The sequence below is a fragment of the Hyperoodon ampullatus genome, assembly GCF_949752795.1.
Source record: "Hyperoodon ampullatus genome assembly, chromosome: 11".
Lineage (NCBI taxonomy): Eukaryota > Metazoa > Chordata > Mammalia > Artiodactyla > Ziphiidae > Hyperoodon > Hyperoodon ampullatus.
The window spans coordinates 95,028,164-95,048,600 of record NC_136924.1 but is presented as its reverse complement, the minus strand read 5'-3'; the positions used below and the strand labels follow the sequence as shown (position 1 = coordinate 95,048,600).

Genomic DNA, 20,437 nt, shown 5'->3' with positions numbered 1-20,437 from the left:
CTTCCCCAACTGCAGAGTTGAAAAAAATAGCACATTTTCCATTAGAATAATGAAACATTTGATTACATATTTCCTACAGTGTGAGCCATAGAAAGAAGGAAACATAGAAGGAAAATAAAAAAGCAATGAGGAAATTAATATGGAAACAGTTAAGGTCCCTTCCCAAACTCCTTTAGTAATGGGTCTCTGATATGAGTCAAGAGAATGGATTTTAATCAGTGTTCTGCCACAACCCAGTTGTGTGATGGTATTGAAAAAAAAAAAGCATAGGCTGTGGGAGAAACAGAGGACTTCAGAACTCATTTACTAAAATTTTTCTGGAGGTGAGCGAAGGCATAGAGGGGATGGATGAAGTCTACAGGATTAGAAACCATTTCCCTTAGCTGGTCTGGGCTTTGTTCCATAGAGAATCACTGTCTCTTAAAATGAGGTGTTTTCTTTATGTATCTGTTTTCTCATTTATTGAATGAGGAGATTAAACTTGAATGTCTGTAAGACTCACAACAGTTAGAATTCTCAGTGTTTGTTCCACTTTGTACCACAAAATGCACATTAGGCCATGCTAAGAGTATATACAGTTAAAATGAGAGAGACCTGAAACGGAAATTAAAGAATTGGAGAGGGGGGACCTCCCTGGTGGTGCAGTGGGTAAGACTCCACGCTCCCAATGCAGCGGGCCCAGGTTTGATCCCTGGTCAGGGAACTAGATCCCACATGCATGCCTCAACTAAGAGTTCCACCTAATAAATAAATAAATAAATATTAAAAAAGAAAAAAAGAAATGGAGAGGGGATATATAGTCAAGTGGCAGAACATACTTTATTTTTGACAGGTTTTAGTTCTTTTTGACAGATCCATTTATTTTCTGTAGCACAGTTCTCGGAAGAAATTTGTGTTGTTGAGATGCAAACACAACTGTTTTCTTCAGCATCACCAGTAATTTGTAATCTGTGGAGCAGAAGAAAAGCCTTTCTTTAGTGTTTGTGATTTTCTCACATAATTCTCCTCATCCAGCCAGTATGTTCTGTAAGTTTCAGGAAACAACGAAGTGCTGGTTATTAAGCATGGAATAAGTACCCAGTCACAAATATAATGATATAAACTTTTAATAGAAAGCTAATATAAACCTCTGGAACTTGCAAGCTCATCTTCACTGGAAAAGAATTGTTCTAAAAAGAAATGTCATAATGATACATACAAAGAAGAAGCTTTGGAAACTGGGAGTTGAATCTCCTATTAACATGTTATATGAAAATTTCCTACCTTCACTGAGCCTCGATTTTCTTAAATATATAGGGTATATATATTTGAGGAGACATTGAGATCATGTATATGAAAGTGTGATCATGCTTAAACAAAGAATGTGTTCAGTAAATGTAATAAGTACGTAGATACTCAGTGTCTACAGAATTTGAATATATCAATAGCCAGAAAAGGAGGCTCAGTACGTATTATATGTAGTAGGAGGTTCCCTTTTTTCCCATTCCAAACAGGTTGGTGAGTGTCTGCTACAATATACGTACTATTAGTTCCAAAGAAGCAGAGTCTTGTGGCTCATTGCAGGTGGGGCATGAGTAGCAGTTAAACAGTGGGATGGCAAGATAGAGCTGGGGTGCCAGGATGGGGTGTGTGCAAGACATTCACCTATTTGTCCCAAATAGAAAGTGAAGTGGTGGCAGTGGGCAGGGCTCCATCACAGTTTTTCTTTGTTCCTTTGTTCCATTTCTTCTTGGAGCCCCTCGGCCCTGAGAAGCCAACCTGATTCTCTCCTAGTGTCTGACACCCTAGTCAAATCAGAATTTCTCTTGACCAAGCTATTGCAAAGGTCCCCTGTATTTTATCTCTTCCACCCTTCTGGTCCTTTCTTTGATTTTCAAGATAACTTTTTTACCGCTCATCTGGCCAAGTCCCCTTCCAAAAGGCCCTAGGTGACTTCCCAGGCCTTCTTTGACCAGATCTCTGCCTAGTTGTCTAACATTATCTCATTTAATCTCCAAAACAGTCCTGTGAAAAAAATTATTAACACCCTTTATGCTTTTCTTTACCTGAAAACCAAGGTAGAGAACTAAAATAAAAGCAGAGTCTAACTGATGCTCTTTCTACTATAATATGATACCTTCCAGGTTTACCTGCTCACTATCTTAATCAAATCATCATTTTTATCCTCAGAATAAAGTAGGGTGCTCAATCGAATTTAATCCATCATCTTTGCCTATATTTCTGCTCATAGACACTTCAGAGTTTTCCAGTTTTATTATAAACCTTAATAAAATAAACATAATGGCCCAATAAGAAGCATACACACACACAAACCAAAATTAACCTTTACTATGTACAAAAAAATAAAAATAAGTTAATATCAGAGTTGCACTTATGTGTAAATAAAATATAGAAAATAATCCCTAGAAAAACAAAAAAATCAGAGTGTATTTTATTTACCAAAATATGTTTGCCTTTTCATACATTTATTCTAGTCCAGAACACTTTATTTTAAAATAATCTTCATTTTAAAGTACAGCATCTAAAAGAATATTTTAGAACATGGGTCAAACAATGTCAAAATGTGCTAATTAAACCAACGTTTCTTTTAATGTCTAAAAATTTTCCACACAATAAATCATTACTATATTTTAGATAAACTTGAACATGATCCTGTGTCCTGAATTTAACCTCTTGTTTTTTGAATGATAAAAAAATCCATTTTAACTGTTATTTATACAAATGTGAATAAAACATTCACAGACTCAAAAAATGTAACACAATATCATCTGTTCTGAAAAACTCATCAAAAGTTCTTTTCAGAAACTTGGTTGAATGTCTGCACACTTTCACTTTCTAGGGGAAAACAATGTCCTGCCCTTTGTTGTACAAACAATGATGAAGTCCATTAAAAATTTATAATTTAACTGTAACATCAATCCTTCTATAACACCGATGGTTAACTTGACCATCTTACACAAGAAACTATGAGACAACCAAAAAAACGGCAAATACCTCTTCTGTGGCTTATGCAGATTGACTACATCTCTTCAAACAACACTCCTTTTACACGGCTGGTTAAAATAAGCTACAATACTTGTTACAATGTGGGTAGTTTCTCTCTCAAATGTCTGGATACCCCACGCTGATATTTACTATATTTTTTCCTCTTGTATTCATTGTGCCAATGCTGGTTGTGACCCACTAAGGTATGTGGTCCCACAGTTTGAAAAACGCTACTTAAACAATTCTTCCAGCCGATAGCTTCCAGCTAGAAATTTCTTAATTTTTAAATGTTATTTTAAAAACTGTTTCGTGTGCCCCCGCCCAAAGGAGTTAGTCTCTTCCTTGTCTCCTAAAACGCCATTGCTGGTAAAAATACATATTGTTGCAAAGGGTTGATGTCTTTTCGTATGTGGAACTTTTCAACCAACTTCAGAATCATTCTTCTTCTCAGACTATTCTGATCCTCCTGAACATTTCTAAACTAAATTAAAAGGATAAATCTCAATCTTCAATAACAATGTTACTATCTTGCCATGTAAACCTGATGTAAATTGAATATTCAAATTAGCTTATCCAATACTCACATATTAGAATTTAAAAAGGATCCATTTATCCACTTCCAGTTCTTTTCTGATAATGTAAAATTTAATCCAATCCAAAATAGGATTCCTCCTTTGTCTATCAGGTTTTGTATGAGCCTCTATAAATGAAACAGAAGACATGACTGAATATTGAATCTTTTTATCTATTACTGGTTTGCATCCTTCTACTCATCCTCTGAAACCCAGTTCAAGTATCACCTTCTCTCTGAAGCCTTTCCTAACTCCCCATCGGAGTTAATTATTCCTTATTTGTGATATTTCTGTCTGTATATTTATATATATCCAAATATTTGTATTTATGTTGTTGTATTCATTAAATTATATTTATTTTGCTTACATGTCCATTTAGTGTTTCAGATTGTGAGCTTCCTGAAGTCAAAATTAATACTTCCATCTGCATAGAACCCTCCAGGCTAAAGCACGAAGATCCTGATATGGTTAGAAGCAAGGGCTAAGCCGTATTAAAGTATTTTACTTAATTATTTACCAGCTCTTCCTGATCTTCAATAAGCAGCAGACGGGATTCCTTTGTGAAACAGTCGGCTAGACTGTCATTCCAAGGTTTGTAAGTGTCATAAAAAAGCAAGCATTTATCTCGGATTTGTTGCCAATTTGTTGGGCACTTTAACAGAACTGGTCTCTCTAAAGTAAGAAAGAGGAAGAAGAATAAATGTTATGTTTCTAACCTGCCCCCCAAACCACTAACACTAATCACACATGCACAAGTCATTATAAATTCAGGGAAGTCGTTGATCATCACAGTGAGAACAATGAATTTAATATAACTTTGAGGGTTTTGAGACCTACTGTTCATTCTGGTACTAAGAGTTGAAAATTAGTGACAAGTTAAAACCCTGACAAGTTCAAGTCCACACAAAGCAGATGCTGGTAGAGTCAAAACTCTTTCTGAGATTCCTTAAATTCATTACAAGTGTTCTTTCTACTCCATGATGACAATATCAAACTTATCTTTAAAATGTCTACTTTAAACAACATGTAAAATGAAAAGCAAATAACAATTCATTTCCATAAGTTAATGGCAAATACCATGGAGAAAAATTATAAGAAAATTTATAATTGCTGAATTATATATTTGCCTGTTAATGGGATCTATTGGATAGCATTTTCCAGAAGGATTTTCATAGTTTCTTAAAATTTCTGTTATGTACGAATGTATATAACAAATGATCACATTCTGTTACAGTCACTCAACAAGTGTCTTTATTAACACACACTACTTAATAAGTACATGGACAAGATCAATGTCTTAATGTTTAATACAATAAATATTAAATAATTCATTGTATGTTGTGTTCCATTAGTTAACTTCGGACCAGAGTTAGCTGCTTGACATATTCATTAAAATCATCAAATATCCCACTTAAATGCATATTTTACTTTATAGCTTGGTTTTTGGCTATTAATTATTGAATATCCTAGCAGCAGTCTCTCATAAGGCAGTGTTATCTGTTGGTTAAGATCGTAGGCTCTGAAGTTAGACCACCGAAGTACAATTCCCAGTGTCACCACTTAGTACCTGTATGACCCTGAATGAGCTGCCTAGCCTTTCCATGCCTCAGTTTTGTCAAATATAAAATCAGAGCGATAATACTATCTTAATGTATGGGTTGTTATGAGCCTTAATTAAGATAATGCATGATACCTATCAAATTTTAGCCATAACTCTTAGGAAAGTCAAGCCACAAAATATACCTGTTGTTTCCTTCCTGTTCTCTTGAGCCTCCATGCTGCTTTTTTCTGTTGATGATTTTTGTCTCAAGAATATCACTAATAAATCAGGAGAAATCATTAAGAAGATTAATGCTGAATGGTACAGTGAAATGGATATGTTATGTTTATCACTTCAGGAAATTTTTATCTCAACAAGCTTGAAATGAACAGAAGATAAGAGCAATAACAGTGTAGTAACAAAGGGTCTACTTAGAAGACAACATAAACAAACACACACATAGCAAGTGAACACACACAGACACTGAGTTACCGGCTTCTACTATATAAGTAAGCTCCCAGGTGTTACTTAAACTCTTAAATTGCTTACACTCCTTGCCTCATGTTCCATCTTCAGAATAAGTATAATTGTGCCTACCCCATGGGAGAGATTACCTAGGACAATCTGAAATTTAGTAGGCACTTAAGGAACTGTAAATAATTGGAAATTTTTATTTTCTTTGTTACTGCCATGGTTTTATCATAATTGTGACTTTTTAAAAGTTCTTGGAGCATATGTGAAATCCCCCATGAAGCCTATCAGAACAGTTAGGAAGAGAAATATGACAAAGGATGAAGTTTGCTTAGTAGGTACCGGCTGAGCACTGTTAAAGCACTGTTTTGTAACTGTTTTTGTTTCATGGGTCTTCCACTAAATTTGGGGTGGCCAAATGTTAACATACTTTAATATTTATGGTAAAGTAGAATAAGTAGAACAAGAAATAAATGATCTTGCATCACTTACCTGAAACACTCAAGCCAATCACAGTCAAGGCAAGAAGAATAATCCCAGCACAACCAAGTTTCAGAGCAAATTTATGCCAAGGTGGACCCTGACAAACATCTGAGACATTAAGAAAATATACTTGATTAACTCAGTTGAGTTCATCTAATACAAAAAGCAGAGGTTGTTTGAATCACATAAGAAAGAGCTAGATTCAGGTTGGGGGTAGGGGCAGGAAAGGACATTTATCAGTCATCTTAAAGTAGGGTCCCACAAGATGGAATCTCAGATCCAACTGAGAGTTTGCTTATAGATATAATAGAAATATTTATGCCTGTCTTGTGTATGAAGGATTGGTATAAGAATCAAATGAGATAGATGTGACGGTGTTTTGAAACATGCCAAATGCTATACAAAAATGAAACATATACCCTACTGTAGGAAGTAAGTCCAAGAATTTTGTCCAAAAAGGAAGGCCTTCATTCATTCAAGATATATTTGTTGAGGCTCTGTTTTCTGCCAAACAACATGTTAGGTGCTGGTGGAATAAGACAATCCTATTCTTAGACGTGGATTTCTCTGCTTTACTGTTGTCTGGAACAATCATCTCCAATTTGGACCAAATGGAATTCAAGGAAGAGTATTTTACGAGCTTGCATGTTATTTTCAGTATTTCAATGAATATAACATAACGTGAACCTGTGTCTACAACACTGCATAGTGTAAAAGATGTCAAATACCTTTGCTTTTCTCTGTATCATGTCAATAACAATGTACTGTATATCTCATGTTCATCAAAAGTTGTGATTATATTAATTAAAGTGGGATCATAAATTAATCATAACCTTATCAATGGATTTTATAGGGAAAAATAATCAAAGAGGAACTTATTAATGTAAAAAATTCTTGGAAAACACTGAACAACAGCTTTCAAAATTATATCAGCTCTGACAGGAATTATTCTGGTAATTTGTACTTCGGTTATTCTACTTGAAATTGTGCTTAGACAACTTCTATACCTGACTTAATTATAAGACCCCTTTTATTCCCATTTGGTTTATAATACGTTATATATATTACAATTATAAATTATTTTCTAAATTGTATTATTAGAGCCAAGGGCCTTTACAAGTAAAGGTTTAGTAATTTAACTATATCTATCATTTATTTATGTTATCTATTCCTTTTTATATTTTTTCTAATATTCCTCAATATAAAGGAATACATGCTTTGAGTCACTTGTTAAAAGCTTTAGTATCAGATATGTTAAAATGTTGTCTTTATTCTCATTAAATGTTCCAGATTGACCCACAAATCCATTTCTACTTTAGTTTTTTACACTCTCCCTGGCGATTAAGTTGTGTGACCCAGTTTTCAGACAGCTACTCATGGTCTCTTCATTAGGACGTGGACATTCACAAAAGAGTTAGCTCTTTCTAAAATGTCCCTGGGGAGATGGAATTTAAGATAACTAAATGTGATAAAAGATTAGGGGAGGAAACAGATAATAGATTAGATTTCAGGTAGTGACAACTGGATTATCATCTGGAGGGGAGAGATAAGAGTAGACAATTAGAGGAGCTCCAAGGTCCTGGGTGTACATTGAAAATGGGAGAACCAGACTGGAGAATATTGACCTAGAACTTCTAATGCAAGCTTGTGTGACACAGAGCAACTAAACTTAGTGAACCTAAGACTAGTCCTACGTGATGTTTCCTCACAGGTGTATATACTATTCTACCATTTTTTCTTCCTCAGCCTTTCCTCCCTTGAAATTTTGAAAGATGGAGAAATCTCCATATAGTCACTATTTTAACATTTAGTACCAAAGGATAGCAGTGGTTAAGAGCAGAGGCTCTCAAATCTAGCAGATTTGTATTAGAGCATGTTACTTCGGGCAACGTAACCTTCATAAACTACCAATTTCCTCACCTGTGAAATGTAGACTAATACTACTTCATGAGGTTTTGGAAAGGGTTATATGAAATAGTTCTTCTAGAGATGGTGTGTGATACATAATAACCGTGAATCTAAAATTTAAAGAACTGAGTGGAGGGTTCTGTGTTGTTTTTCTGCTGCACTACATTAGAACTAATAACAACAATAGAGTTATTGTAACAATAGAGTTACAATAACAAATTGAAGAGGCCAGGTAAACTTTAGTGATCTGGAAATACCCACATAAGGCTAGTTTTTTGTTTGGATATAAACAGTATGCCAAATCATCTCACTTTGTTTCTCTAAACATTTCCATGGCTTTCTCTCAAGCAGATCTAAGTCTGTACGTCTGTAGAACAGCCTACAAATCCCTATTCATTCCGGCTTCCCTTTATGCCTCTAACTTCATCTCCTGCTGTTTTCCATGCAGATGTGCTCTGTCATTTCACACTAACCTATGAGCTCCTCCTACAAGATGACAGGCATGTTCTTATCCCACGGATCTTGCACCTGCACTTGTCCATCTTCTAAAAGGCTCTCCTCCCAGGAGGCATACCTTTGTCTCTCAATTCTTTCAGGTCTTGACTCAAATGTCATCTTGTCAGGCAGGCTTCTATGATTATTCCATTTGATATCATACCCTCTCCAAAAGCTAACTCTCAATTCCATTTAAAAAAAATATTTTCTCTATTGCACTTAATATTCTCTAACACATATATGTATACATATATATTCTTAGTTATTCATTTATTTGTAAACCTTCCTAGTAGTATAATATAAACACAATAAAGGAAAATATTTTTTCACTATTTTGTTCACTGTTGTATTCTCAGCACCTAGGGCATGGTTGACACAGGTGCTTATTTTTGGATGAATAAATAAACTCTAGAGGCATTTTTGCCAACACCTATCTACTTTTCTAAGAGACCAAATCCTGGGCCATAAACCAGATTCATCACAACTCACATCTCTCTCTGGTTTTCCTGACTGCTTTTGATATAATCAATAACACTTACCATTTTGGCTAAACTGTTTAGCCAAAGGGCTTAGTGGTAGTTTCACAATAATTGTAATATCAGATCAATGTGTGGAGAAAGAATGTCACCTGCCATTTCAGTAAACAAAGGATGTTGCAACCTTAAAGCCACCAGCCGGTGCAGCTGCCTGGATAGTAAAACTTGAGGGAATTCAGGATGAAGAAAAACAGGATACTGGCCCTAGATAGTTAAGATGCATGTCAAAGGAATTATCTCAATAAGCCCAGACTTTTGCATCTTCCCACATATAGAAAAGCACTAAAATCATTAACTTGAGGTGTCTGTTTTTGTGATTAGCAGTAATCTTTTGATATTTACCTACTTTTTTTTTTTTTTTTTTTTTTTTTTTTTAGCAAAAGCTCCTGTATATCCCAGCTCCTCCCTTACCTCCTGGAGACATTTCCTCAGAACTATCAGAGAGACTGCCTTGTTAGCTACGGTTCTCTGTAAAGCCACCAAATACATAATTCTCAACTTTTAGGTCAGGCATTTTTTTCAGTTGACAAGCATTTTGTAGTCACACATTTTGTTCTGACTTTATTCTATGTTTTCTCAGATTTACTTTTAGAATGATATTTTGTGGAATAATGACTACAATTAGAATAGACAAATTTTCTGGCCTCATTGATTTGGGATCACAGAGAGTAGCTTTTAAGGAAAATCTCGCTGTCTTTCTCTATTTTCATTCTCCAATATCTTCCAACACCATCCTGCTTTCTCTCCACTTTTTAGATCTGAATAGGGAACAGAAAGCCTTTTTCTTTCCCATCAAAAATAACCGTGGCTTGACAAATTCTCACTGTAGTTATCAAAATTCTCCAGTTTCCCGTAACCCCCAAATGAAGGGTATCATGAAACTATTTGATAACCCTAAGACTTTTCAATCTCCAATTTAGAACATTGATAACTTAATACTTTCAAATTATACCAAACCATCCTAAAAAGATACAACCCACTTGCCAAGCACACTATGGAAGGAATATCAGGTTGGATAAAAATTGCAATATTATTGATGTTTAGTAAGTTTAGTTTGACTTCAGAATGTAATACTATGTCCTGATGATTTTATACATTTTTTTCTGCTTAATTTGTAGTTTCTTTTCATCTATCCCCAGGACATGGAATCCATCACCTATGACCTCACATTAGAATTCCCCATCTCTTTCACTCAGAATACTAACTCCTCTGACATACAGAAAATTGCCAACTTCTACAAATATGAGATAAGTGCATCAGTGATATTCTCCTGTGCCTTGTGGCTTAAATCCTTCTAAACTGTTATACTTTTCAATTTAAAAATCATCAGATTGTTACTATATTCAAGTTTTTGATCTTGAATATAATTTTCTTTCAGAACATTTTTTTCCCTTCCTTTTGAAGGGTGAAGGATGTTAATCATTGAGCCTACACTTTGTATTCTGAAAGGAATGCCACAGATGCAAATGCATTGGAACTTAATCACAGTATTTTATAGAGGGATTTGAAATAAGGTAGGTTACTATTACAGCAAGGTAGTAAAAAATCTCTAAAAATATTCATTTGTTAAAAAAAAACAAAAGCAAAAACAACAAAAGAGGGACTTCTCTGGTGGTCCAGTGGTCAAGATTCTGTGCTTCCATTGCAGGGGGCACAGATTCTATCCCCAGTCAGGGAGCAAAGATCCTGCATCCGTCATGGTGTGGCAAAAAAAAAAAAAACAAACAAATAAAAAAATCAAAATATTCCCTTGTTCATGCATGTAAAATATTTCTTCAGGATCCTTTAGCCAAGGCTCAGTAATAGGAACGATATTCATTTTTCACAAAAGTATCTTGATAAAAAAGAAATCTATAAGGTATGTGCTTTTTTCCACATTTGTGATTACCTACAGACAGGCCATGCTATATCTATTTAACATTAATATGGCTGCTGCTCATCTTCAAAGCCATGATTTAAAGCTACAAATTTAGGAGAAAAATCTAACTATGGAAAATATACAGATGCCAAAAGGAAAATTAAAGCCACTTACTCTGAGGAAGAGATGGGGGTGATGAGCGTTCAAGGCTGGCATTCCTGGATACTTTTAAATCAGCATATATCACCTGTCTGTCCATTGCAAAGAGAAGAATGTGGCACTAAACTTGTGTAAAAGAAAAAACTACAGTTCTATGAGGCAAGAGAAGCAAAAGGAAGTGCTCAGCCTTGAAAAGCTTTATTGTCTTTCTTACCTACCCACACTTCTAGCAGTGGGTTTTCTCTATAAATTAGTGAGAAAATCCACTTACTGGCTGTCCAGTATACTTAGATATGTAATATCTACTTTGTTTAATTAATTGGCCTGTTTGACAGAATTCTGGGAAGGTTTGTTTGTTGTCTTTGTAACCATCATCTTTGAGTACTTTTCTCAGTGCCAGGACCAGCGTGAGGGAAATGAAGCACTCTCATTTCCCTCCAAAAAAGTCAGGAATCAAGATAAACAATATTAAATGTAATGCTGTAAAAAGTAAACACTAATGCAAAAAAACTGCAGGATGCCTTTCAAAAGCTCTAAAGTCTTCCTGAAGTATTTGTGCTCCCCCTAAAAGAGGCATAATGTGGAAAATGGAGTTGTAAATGTGGAAAAGGCTGCTGAATAATACAACAGAGAAAGCAAAGAGCTAAAGATCAAGACTACTCTTTGCTTAAAATAATGTTTTTAGTGCACTGAAGTTTAATTTCAAGTTGTGAAGCATGACTGTGACCACTAGGAATCCACAATGGCCATGTTAGAAACAATTGATTGAGGAAAAAGTGTTCCCTTCAACCAGAAGCTTGCAAAATTATGTGAGCTCCAAAAGTATAAACTGGCTAGAAATATAAACCAAAGAAGAGCCTTCACTTGTCCATATGTAGTATGAAATATATTGATGGATCCTTTTCTTTGTTACAACTGTCTTCACAATGATCTTCTATCACAAAAGATCCTTACTATGAAATCGTTATTGTATACACATAAAATAAATCCTTCATGAGAATTCACACCTGGAGAATTTTTCTCATTATGTTAATGCATTCATCGATCATCTAATTCCCTACATGACACTTTCTAAACACAGCATATCAGAATTCAGAAATTTACTGTCACTATTATAGATAGACAATAGACAGAGAGATAGATACAGAATATACACACACACATACACATGTGCATGGGACATATATGTTATTAAAGTTTTCAGAGGATAAAGGATTATAAGTAACTGAGATTTAGGATGTGGCAATAGTAGCTATAATATTGAATAGCTTAAGGAACAATAAAGATAGATTACTTTAAATTTTTATTTTATTTATTTATTTTTGGCTGCATTGGGTCTTCGTTGCTGCATGGGCTTTCTCTAGTTGTGGCTAGCGGGGGTTACTCTTTGTTGCGGTACACAGGAGTCTCATTGCGGTGGCTTCTCTTGTGATGGAGCATGGGCTCTAGGCATGTGGGCTTCAGTAGTTGTGGTGCATGGGCTCAGTAGTTGTAGCTCGCAGGCTGTAGAGCACAGGCTCAGTAGTTGTGGCACACGGGCTTAGTTGCTCCATGGCATGTGGGATCCTCCTGGACCAGGGCTTAAACCTGTGTCCCTTGCATTGGCAGGTGGATTCTTAACCACTGCACCACCAGGGAAGCCCCAATAAACATAGATTTTGATAGATTTTTGATTTTTACTATGTCATCTATCATGACATTGAGATTTGCTGAGTAAATAGTGGGAGTTTGAGTGGATAGGAAAATAGAGTAAAATAAAAACAAAGGTAATTTTGAATATGAATAAGTACAATAGAGGCTGTATTATGGCTACGACATGGAGAAAAGAGTGATAAGAGAATCATTTGTGCAAGAAGGTGAAAATACAAAAGGCAGCAAGTGGTGATCGTAAAACAAGATAATCCACTCTAGACTTAGAAAATGGTGACTTTAGTAAGATGGCAGACTAGGAAGCTATGCCCTCTTTATCCCACAGAGACGCTGAGTTAACAACAGTATGTGGACAGAATACCTTTGTGAGAGCTCTAGAGACCAGTTGAAAAACTACAGCACCCAGGCCTTTGCAAAACCAAGAAGAGATTCCAACAAAAGGGGTAGGAATCTCAGCATTTGGTGTGGAGACACCAAGAAGAAACCTTGTATAGCAGGGATCCTCCTTTGAGATAAAAACAAGAGTGGACTGTATATCCAACAGCCTGGATTGTCTGGTGGCTACTCAAGGGACTGGTTTCTCTCTTGCCTGACACAGAATGCTTATAGGACCAGAAGAAGTTTGGAAGCTAGTGAAAGCTGAGGCAAGGAGATGCAGAGCTGCAGTTCTGCAGGCAGACATGGGGAAAGCAAGAGGTGAGAAAAGGTTTGAGAAGTTCAGGAACCTCCAGCTGGGCTAACTGGTGAAAGGTCTTACTCTTCACAAAGGCTCTATACAAAGCCTAGGAGTGCCAATCCCAGAAAAAAAAATTCACACACACACACCACAGAAACATGGCCCAATCAAAAGAACAAACAAAAACTCCAAAAACTGAAACTGATTTTTAAAAAAAAAAGTCAGATCTATGAGCTGCCAGACAAAGAATTTAAAGTAATTGGTGAGAACATAGAGAAACAACTTAATGAAAAGAATACTATGAATAATTGTATACCAACAAGTTGGATAGCCTAGAGGAAATGGATAAATCCCTAGAAATGTACTAAGACTGAATCATGAGGAAGCAGAAAATCTGAACAATTCAACAATGGGTAAGATTTAAATAATATTAAAACACCTCCTAACAAAGAAAAGCCCAGGAACAGATGAATTCATTGGAAAATTCTACTTAATATTTAAATAAAAATTAACACTAATTCTTCTGAAAATCTTCCAAAAATCTGAAGAGGATAGAACACTTCTAAGCTCTCTGAGACCAGCATTACCCTGATACCAAAGACAGATAAAGACACTACAAGAAAAGAAGACTTGGTTGGGGTCAGAGGCAATGGCGCGGGACCACGAGCGCACCGGCTGGGCTGAGGAAGAGGAGCCGGAGCCCCTCGGGAAAGCTGACTGTAAGGCCTCTGAGGTAAAAGAATTCACAGCTGAGTTCTTAGAGAAGGTTCTTGAACCATCTGGATGGCAGGCAGTCTGGCACACTAATGTGTTCAAGGTGTTGGTTGAGGTCACAGATGTGGACTTTGTAGCCTTGAAGGCAGTGGTGAGGCTTGCTGACCTGTACCTCTGTGAATCTCAAGTCAGCACTTTTACTTTGGAGTGTATGAAAGAGCTCCTTGATTTGAAGGAACACCAGTTGCCCCTGCAGGAGTTGTGGGTGGTATTTGATGATTCTGGAGTGTTTGACCAGACAGCACTTGCAATTGAGCATATCAGGTTTTTCTATCAGAACATTTGGAGGAGTTGGGATGAAGAAGAAGAGGATGAGTATGATTATTTTGTTAGATGTGTTGAACCTCGATTGAGATTGCATTATGACATTCTTGAAGACCGAGTTCCTTCAGGACTTATTGCTGACTATCAAAATCTGTTGACTCAGTGTGAGGAGAGTTACAGAAAATTTTTAAATCTGAGAAGCAGTTTGTCAAATTGTAACTCTGATTCTGAGCAGGAAAACATCTCCATGGTGGAAGGGTTAAAATTGTATTCAGAGATTGAACAGTTGAAACAAAAGCTAAAACTCATTGAGAATCCTTTGCTGAGATATGTGTTTGGTTATCAGAAGAATTCTAAAACACAAGCAAAAGGCATCCGTCCAAATGGCCAGAAGGTCACCCATGTGGTCTCCTCCACCATGATGACTGGTCTGCTGCAGTCCCTGCTCAGGGATAAGCTTTGTCCAGAGCCTTGTAAGGAAGAAATAGAAATTCAGTTCCACAGTGATCCGTTGTCTGCTATAAATGCCGGCTATGAGGGCGACACTGTTATTGTTTGTCCTGGCCATTACGTGGTACATGGTACATTCTCCATTGCTGACTCCATTGAATTAGAAGGATATGGTCTACCAGATGATATTGTGATAGAAAAGAGAGGCAAAGGAGACACTTTTGTGGATTGTACGGGTGCGGATATTAAAATCTCAAGCATAAAATTTGTTCAGCATGATGCTGTGGAAGGAATCTTAATTATTCATCATGGCAAGACTACATTGGAAAACTGCGTATTGCAGTGTGAAACTACAGGAGTCACAGTATGAACATCAGCAGAATTTTTAATGAAGAACTCAGATTTATATGGTGCCAAGGGTGCAGGTATAGAAATATATCCTGGGAGTAAGTGCACCCTGAGTGACAATGGGATCCATCACTGCAAGGAAGGGATCCCCATTAAGGACTTCTTAGATGAACATTATGACATTCCCAAAATAACCATGGTGAATAATGTCATACATAATAATGAAGGTTATGGTGTTGTCTTGGTGAAACCTACAATTTTCTCTGACCTGCAAGAAAATGCCCAAGATGAAACTGAAGAAAATAAAGCATTTAAAGTTCAGACAAGTGGAGAGGCAGATGTAGCTGAAAGAGTGGATCTAGAAGAGCTGATTGAATGTGCAACTGGTAAAATGGAGCTTTATGCGAGAGCTGACCTTTCTGAGCAAGTTGAAGGCAATTGTGAAATTGTAAATGAACTAGTTGCTGCCTCCACACAAAAAGGCCATTTGAAGAAGAAAAGGTTGAGTGAACTGGGGATCACACAAGCTGATGACAACTTAATGTCACAGGAGATGTTTGTTTCAATTGTGGGGAACCAGTTCAAATGGAATGGGAAAGGGAGTTTTGGCACATTTCTCTTCTGACCACTGTGATGTAAATAGATAGCAAAATATTGGATTTTGCACATGCTGCACCCAAGAATCACTGCTGCTATCATACTTTGCTTCATGTCTATATTTTGTATCTGATATATTCGATTGGGTTTGAGTGAAACATAGATTTATTTCTGTCTGCAGGTGTTGCACATAAAACACTCTATAAAGAAGGTCATAAAAACATAAAATAGAAAATATTTGGAGATTTCTTATCTAGAAAGTCTTGCTTTTTCAAACACATAGTTCTCATATTAAGTCTATTATTAACTTTCTAGTATAAATACACTTTAGCACTTCAAAGAGGAGGAACAAAAGCAGGGAATGCAAGATGAGCATACAAAAACGCAATAGGCATCAATGTGCAGTATTCTTATAGTTGTCTTTTTAATCCCAATTATAGTGAGTCTGATATCCATGCTTTATTTGCATAATACTTGTCTTAAAAGCTTTTATGATTGAGAGGTTATCTCCCTTATCAGGCTTATTATTGAGAATCTGAGTGGGAATGCCTTTTTATGTTGAACTATGTAATCATCAAAACAGTAATAGCATAGCAGGTTTGAAACAGAAATGAAACGTGTTATTCAGGGCCAATGCATACATAGAGCATTTTCATTACTGCTGAATATGAATGATTAAAAAGAAGGTGCTTTTCTTTCACCAACAGTATTCTGATCAAATTTCTTACATAGTCAAAATGATTACCTATACAACCTGTATCAGCTCTGTGTTCTTGATATCATATTGTGAAATACAGCTTTTAAAAGTATTTATATTTTTAAAAAGTATATGTGACATTGAAATTCCTACTGATTAAAATTATAATGATGAAATAATAAGTTGAAAAAAAGAAGACTATAGACTAATATTCCTGATGAATATTAAAACAAAACTTTTCAACAAAATACTAACAAACTGAATTCAACGGCACATTAGAAAGCTTATACATGATGACAAAGTGTATTTATTTCTGGAATAGATGACTGGTTAGCATAGGAAAATCACCAATGTAATACACCACATTAACAGAATGAAAGACAAAAACCACATGATTATCTTATCTGATGGAGAAAAACCATTTGACAAAATTCCACACCCTTTCATGATAAAAACACTCAACAAACTAGGAATAGAAGGAAACTACCTCAACATAATAAAGGTCACTTATGAAAAGCCCACAGCTAACAGCACAATCAATGGTAAAAAATGGAAAACTTTTCCTCTAAGGTCAAGAACAAGACAAGGACGCCTGCTCTCACCACTTCTATTCAGCATAGTATTGGAAGTCCTAGTCAAACCAGTTAGACAAGAAAAAGAAATAAAGACTTCTAAGTTGAAAAAAAAAAAAAAGAGTAGTAAAATTATCCCTGTTCAGAGAGGAGATAATCTTATATGTAGAAAACTGTCCAGACTCCACACATGCAAAAAACTGTTAGACTAATAAATGAATTTGGCTAAGTTTCAGAATAAAAAGTCAATACACAGAAATCAGTTGCATTTTTATACACTAATTAATGATCTGGAAAGGAAATGACATTAACTCATTTGCAGTAGTATCTAAAAGAATAAAATACTTAGAAGAAACCTAATTAAGGAGGTTAAAGACTTGTACACAGAAAAGTACAAAATATTGCTGAAAGAAATTAAAGAAGACATAGAAACATGAAGAGTCATCCCATGTTCATGGATTGGAAGACTTAATATTGTTAACATCTGCATACTAGAACTACCATATGACCCAGCAGTTCCACTCCTGGGTATATATATTAAAAAAAAGTGAAAACACTAATTTGAAAAGATACATGCACTCCAGTGTTTATAGCATCATTAATTACAGTTGCCAAGATGTGGAATTAAACTTTACAGTTGCCAAGATATGGAATTAACCTAAGTGTACACCAGTAAATGAATGGATAAAGAAGATGTGGTGTATATATACAATGGAATACTACTCAGACATAAAAAGAATGAAATTTTGCCATTTGCAACAACATGAATGGACTTGGAAGGTATTATGCTGAGTGAAATAAAAAAGACAAATACTGTATGATATCACTTATAAGTGGAATCTAGAAAATATAATGAACTAGTGAATACAACAAAAAAGAAACAGACTCATAGAGAACAAACTAGTGGTTACCAGTAGGGAAAGGGAAGGCAAGAGGGGCAAGGTAGGGGTAGGGGATTAAGAGGTACAAACTACTATGTAAAAAATAAACCAGCTACAAGGATATATTATACAACACAGGGAATATAGCCAATATTTTATAACTATAAATGGAGTATAACCTTTAAAAATTGTGAATCACTGTGTTGTACACCTGAAACATAAAAAAATTTTTGTTTGTTTGTTTTTTTGCAGTACACGGGCCTCTCACTGTTGTGGCCTCTCATGATGCGGAGCACAGGCTCCGGATGCGCAGACTCAGCAGCCATGGCTCATGGGCCCAGCCGCTCTGCGGCATGTGGGATCTTCCTGGACCGGGGCACGAACCCATGGCCCCCGCATCAGCAGGTGGACTCTCAACCACTGCACCACCAGGGAAGCCCTGAAACATATAAAATTTTATGTCAGCTACACCTCAATTTTAAAAAAATGTGTATACTATCCACAGTGATGTTCAACACAATACCTATCAAAATCCCAATGGCATTTTTTTTTCATAAATAGAAAAAAAAGTCATTCTAAAAGTCACATGGAATCTCTAGGGAACCTCGAATAAACAATTCTGTAAAAGAAGAACAAAGTTGGAGGACTCAACTTCCTGATTTCAGAACATATTACAAAGTGACAGTAACCAAAACAGTGTAGTAGTGGCATAAAAACAGACAAACCAATGAAATAGAATAAAGAGCCCAGAAATAAACCTCCAGGTATATGGCCATAGGATCTTCAACAGCAATGCCAAGACAACTCAATGGGGAAAAGACCATCTCTTCAACAAAGGATGTTGGGAAAACTAGATGTTTACATGCCAAATAATGAAGTTGACCCTTATCTTACACTATATACAACAATTAACTCAAAATGGATTAAAGACCTATAAGAGCGTAATACCTATAACTACAAAACTCCTAGAAGAAAACATATAGGAAAAGCTTCATGACTTGGTAATAATTTCTTTTATATAATACCAGAAACACAGAAAACAAAAGTGAAAATAGACTAATGGGACAGCATCAAAGTTAAAAAATTTTGTACATCAAAGAACACAATCAACAGAGTAAAAAGGTAGCCTACAAAATGGGAGAAAATATTTGCAAATCATATGATAAGGGGTTAATATCCAACATATATAAAGAACTTCTATGACGCATCAACAAAAATCAAAGAGCCTGATTAAAAAATGAGCAAAGGATTTGAATAGATATTTCTCCAAATTGATATCCAAATGGTCAACAAACATATGAAAAGATGATCATCATCACTAACCATCTGAGAAATGCAAATCAAAAGCACAATGTGATATCAGCTCACACATGTTAAGATGATTAATATTTTAAAAATTACAGAAAGTAACAAGTGTTGGCAAGATGTGAACTTGGAACCCTTGTGCCTGTTGGTTGGATAGCAAAACAGTGCAACCACTATGGTATTAAAAACAGTTTTAATAAACACAGTTTCTCAAAGTTTAAAAATAGAACTATTAAATGATCCAGTAATCCAACTTCTAGGAATATATTCAAAAGAATTGAAAACAGGGTCTCAAAGAAATATACCCATGTTCATGACAACACTATTCACAATAGCCAAGAGTTGAAGCAATCCAAATGTCTATCAACAGATAAATGGTTAAAGAAAATGTGGTATATACATGCAGTGGAATATTATTCATCCTTAAAGCAGAAGGAAATTCTGTCACATATTGCAATATTAATGAATCTTGAGGCTACTGTGTTATGTGAAATAAGTCAGTTATAAAAAGACAGTATATTATTCCACTTATAAGAGGTATCTAAAGTAATAAAATTCACAGAAACAGAAAGTAGACTACTGGCTGGAGGGAGGGAGAAAAGGGAGTTACTTAATGGGTATAGAGTTTCAGATTTGCAAGATGAAAAAATTCTGGAGCTCTGTCTTACAACAATATGAATATAATTAATACTGTTTAACTGTATGCTTAAAAATTATTAAGAAGGTAAATTTTACATTATGTGCTTTTACCACAATAGAAAAAAGAAAAAAATACAAAAGAAAACTTTCATAGCTGATGGAAAACTAGCGTTCAGTAATGATAAATAAGGGAAGGGAGGGTATATTGTCTAAAAATATTCGAGATGTAAGGGCAGTGTTTTCAATAGGATCTCTTCCCTCTCCCCTACCAGAGGATAGGAAATGGTCAATTGTTGGAGGAATGCAATGGGGCAATGGAGATGGGAGATGGAGTAAAAGCCTCTAAGGATTACAATGTACAGCAGGGTCACCGCACTTATGTCCTAGATTGACACATTAACCTGTGTGCACCATGAACTAGCTTATTCAGATATGGAATCACAAACAAAATGATTCCTGCTAAATTTAAACAATTAAACAATACTTAATGCCTTCTAAGAAATATTTTAAATATTAGAAAATTAGATGTGGTTTCAGAGAAGATAAATTCTAACCACTGAAGAATTCATCATGTAGC

At 35.6% G+C, this 20,437-nt stretch overlaps 2 protein-coding genes across 2 annotated transcripts; one reads left to right on the top strand and one right to left on the bottom strand.

The window, feature by feature from the left end:
• Nucleotides 1-800: 800 nt before the first annotated feature.
• Nucleotides 801-11,107, bottom strand: KLRB1 (killer cell lectin like receptor B1; the record flags this gene model as incomplete). The annotated part of the gene is made up of 6 exons (XM_079715244.1): nucleotides 801-948; nucleotides 3,570-3,685; nucleotides 4,075-4,229; nucleotides 5,301-5,375; nucleotides 6,061-6,159; nucleotides 11,023-11,107. 6 exons carry the CDS (start codon nucleotides 11,105-11,107, stop codon nucleotides 801-803), a joined length of 678 nt encoding a protein of 225 aa, XP_079571370.1.
• Nucleotides 11,108-13,256: 2,149 nt separating this feature from the next.
• On the top strand, nucleotides 13,257-15,794 carry LOC307060492 (SHC SH2 domain-binding protein 1-like; the record flags this gene model as incomplete). Its single annotated transcript, XM_079714987.1, is given in 3 exon segments — nucleotides 13,257-13,363; nucleotides 13,934-15,188; nucleotides 15,192-15,794. Coding segments are annotated over 3 exon segments (1,965 nt in total).
• Nucleotides 15,795-20,437: the final 4,643 nt, after the last annotated feature.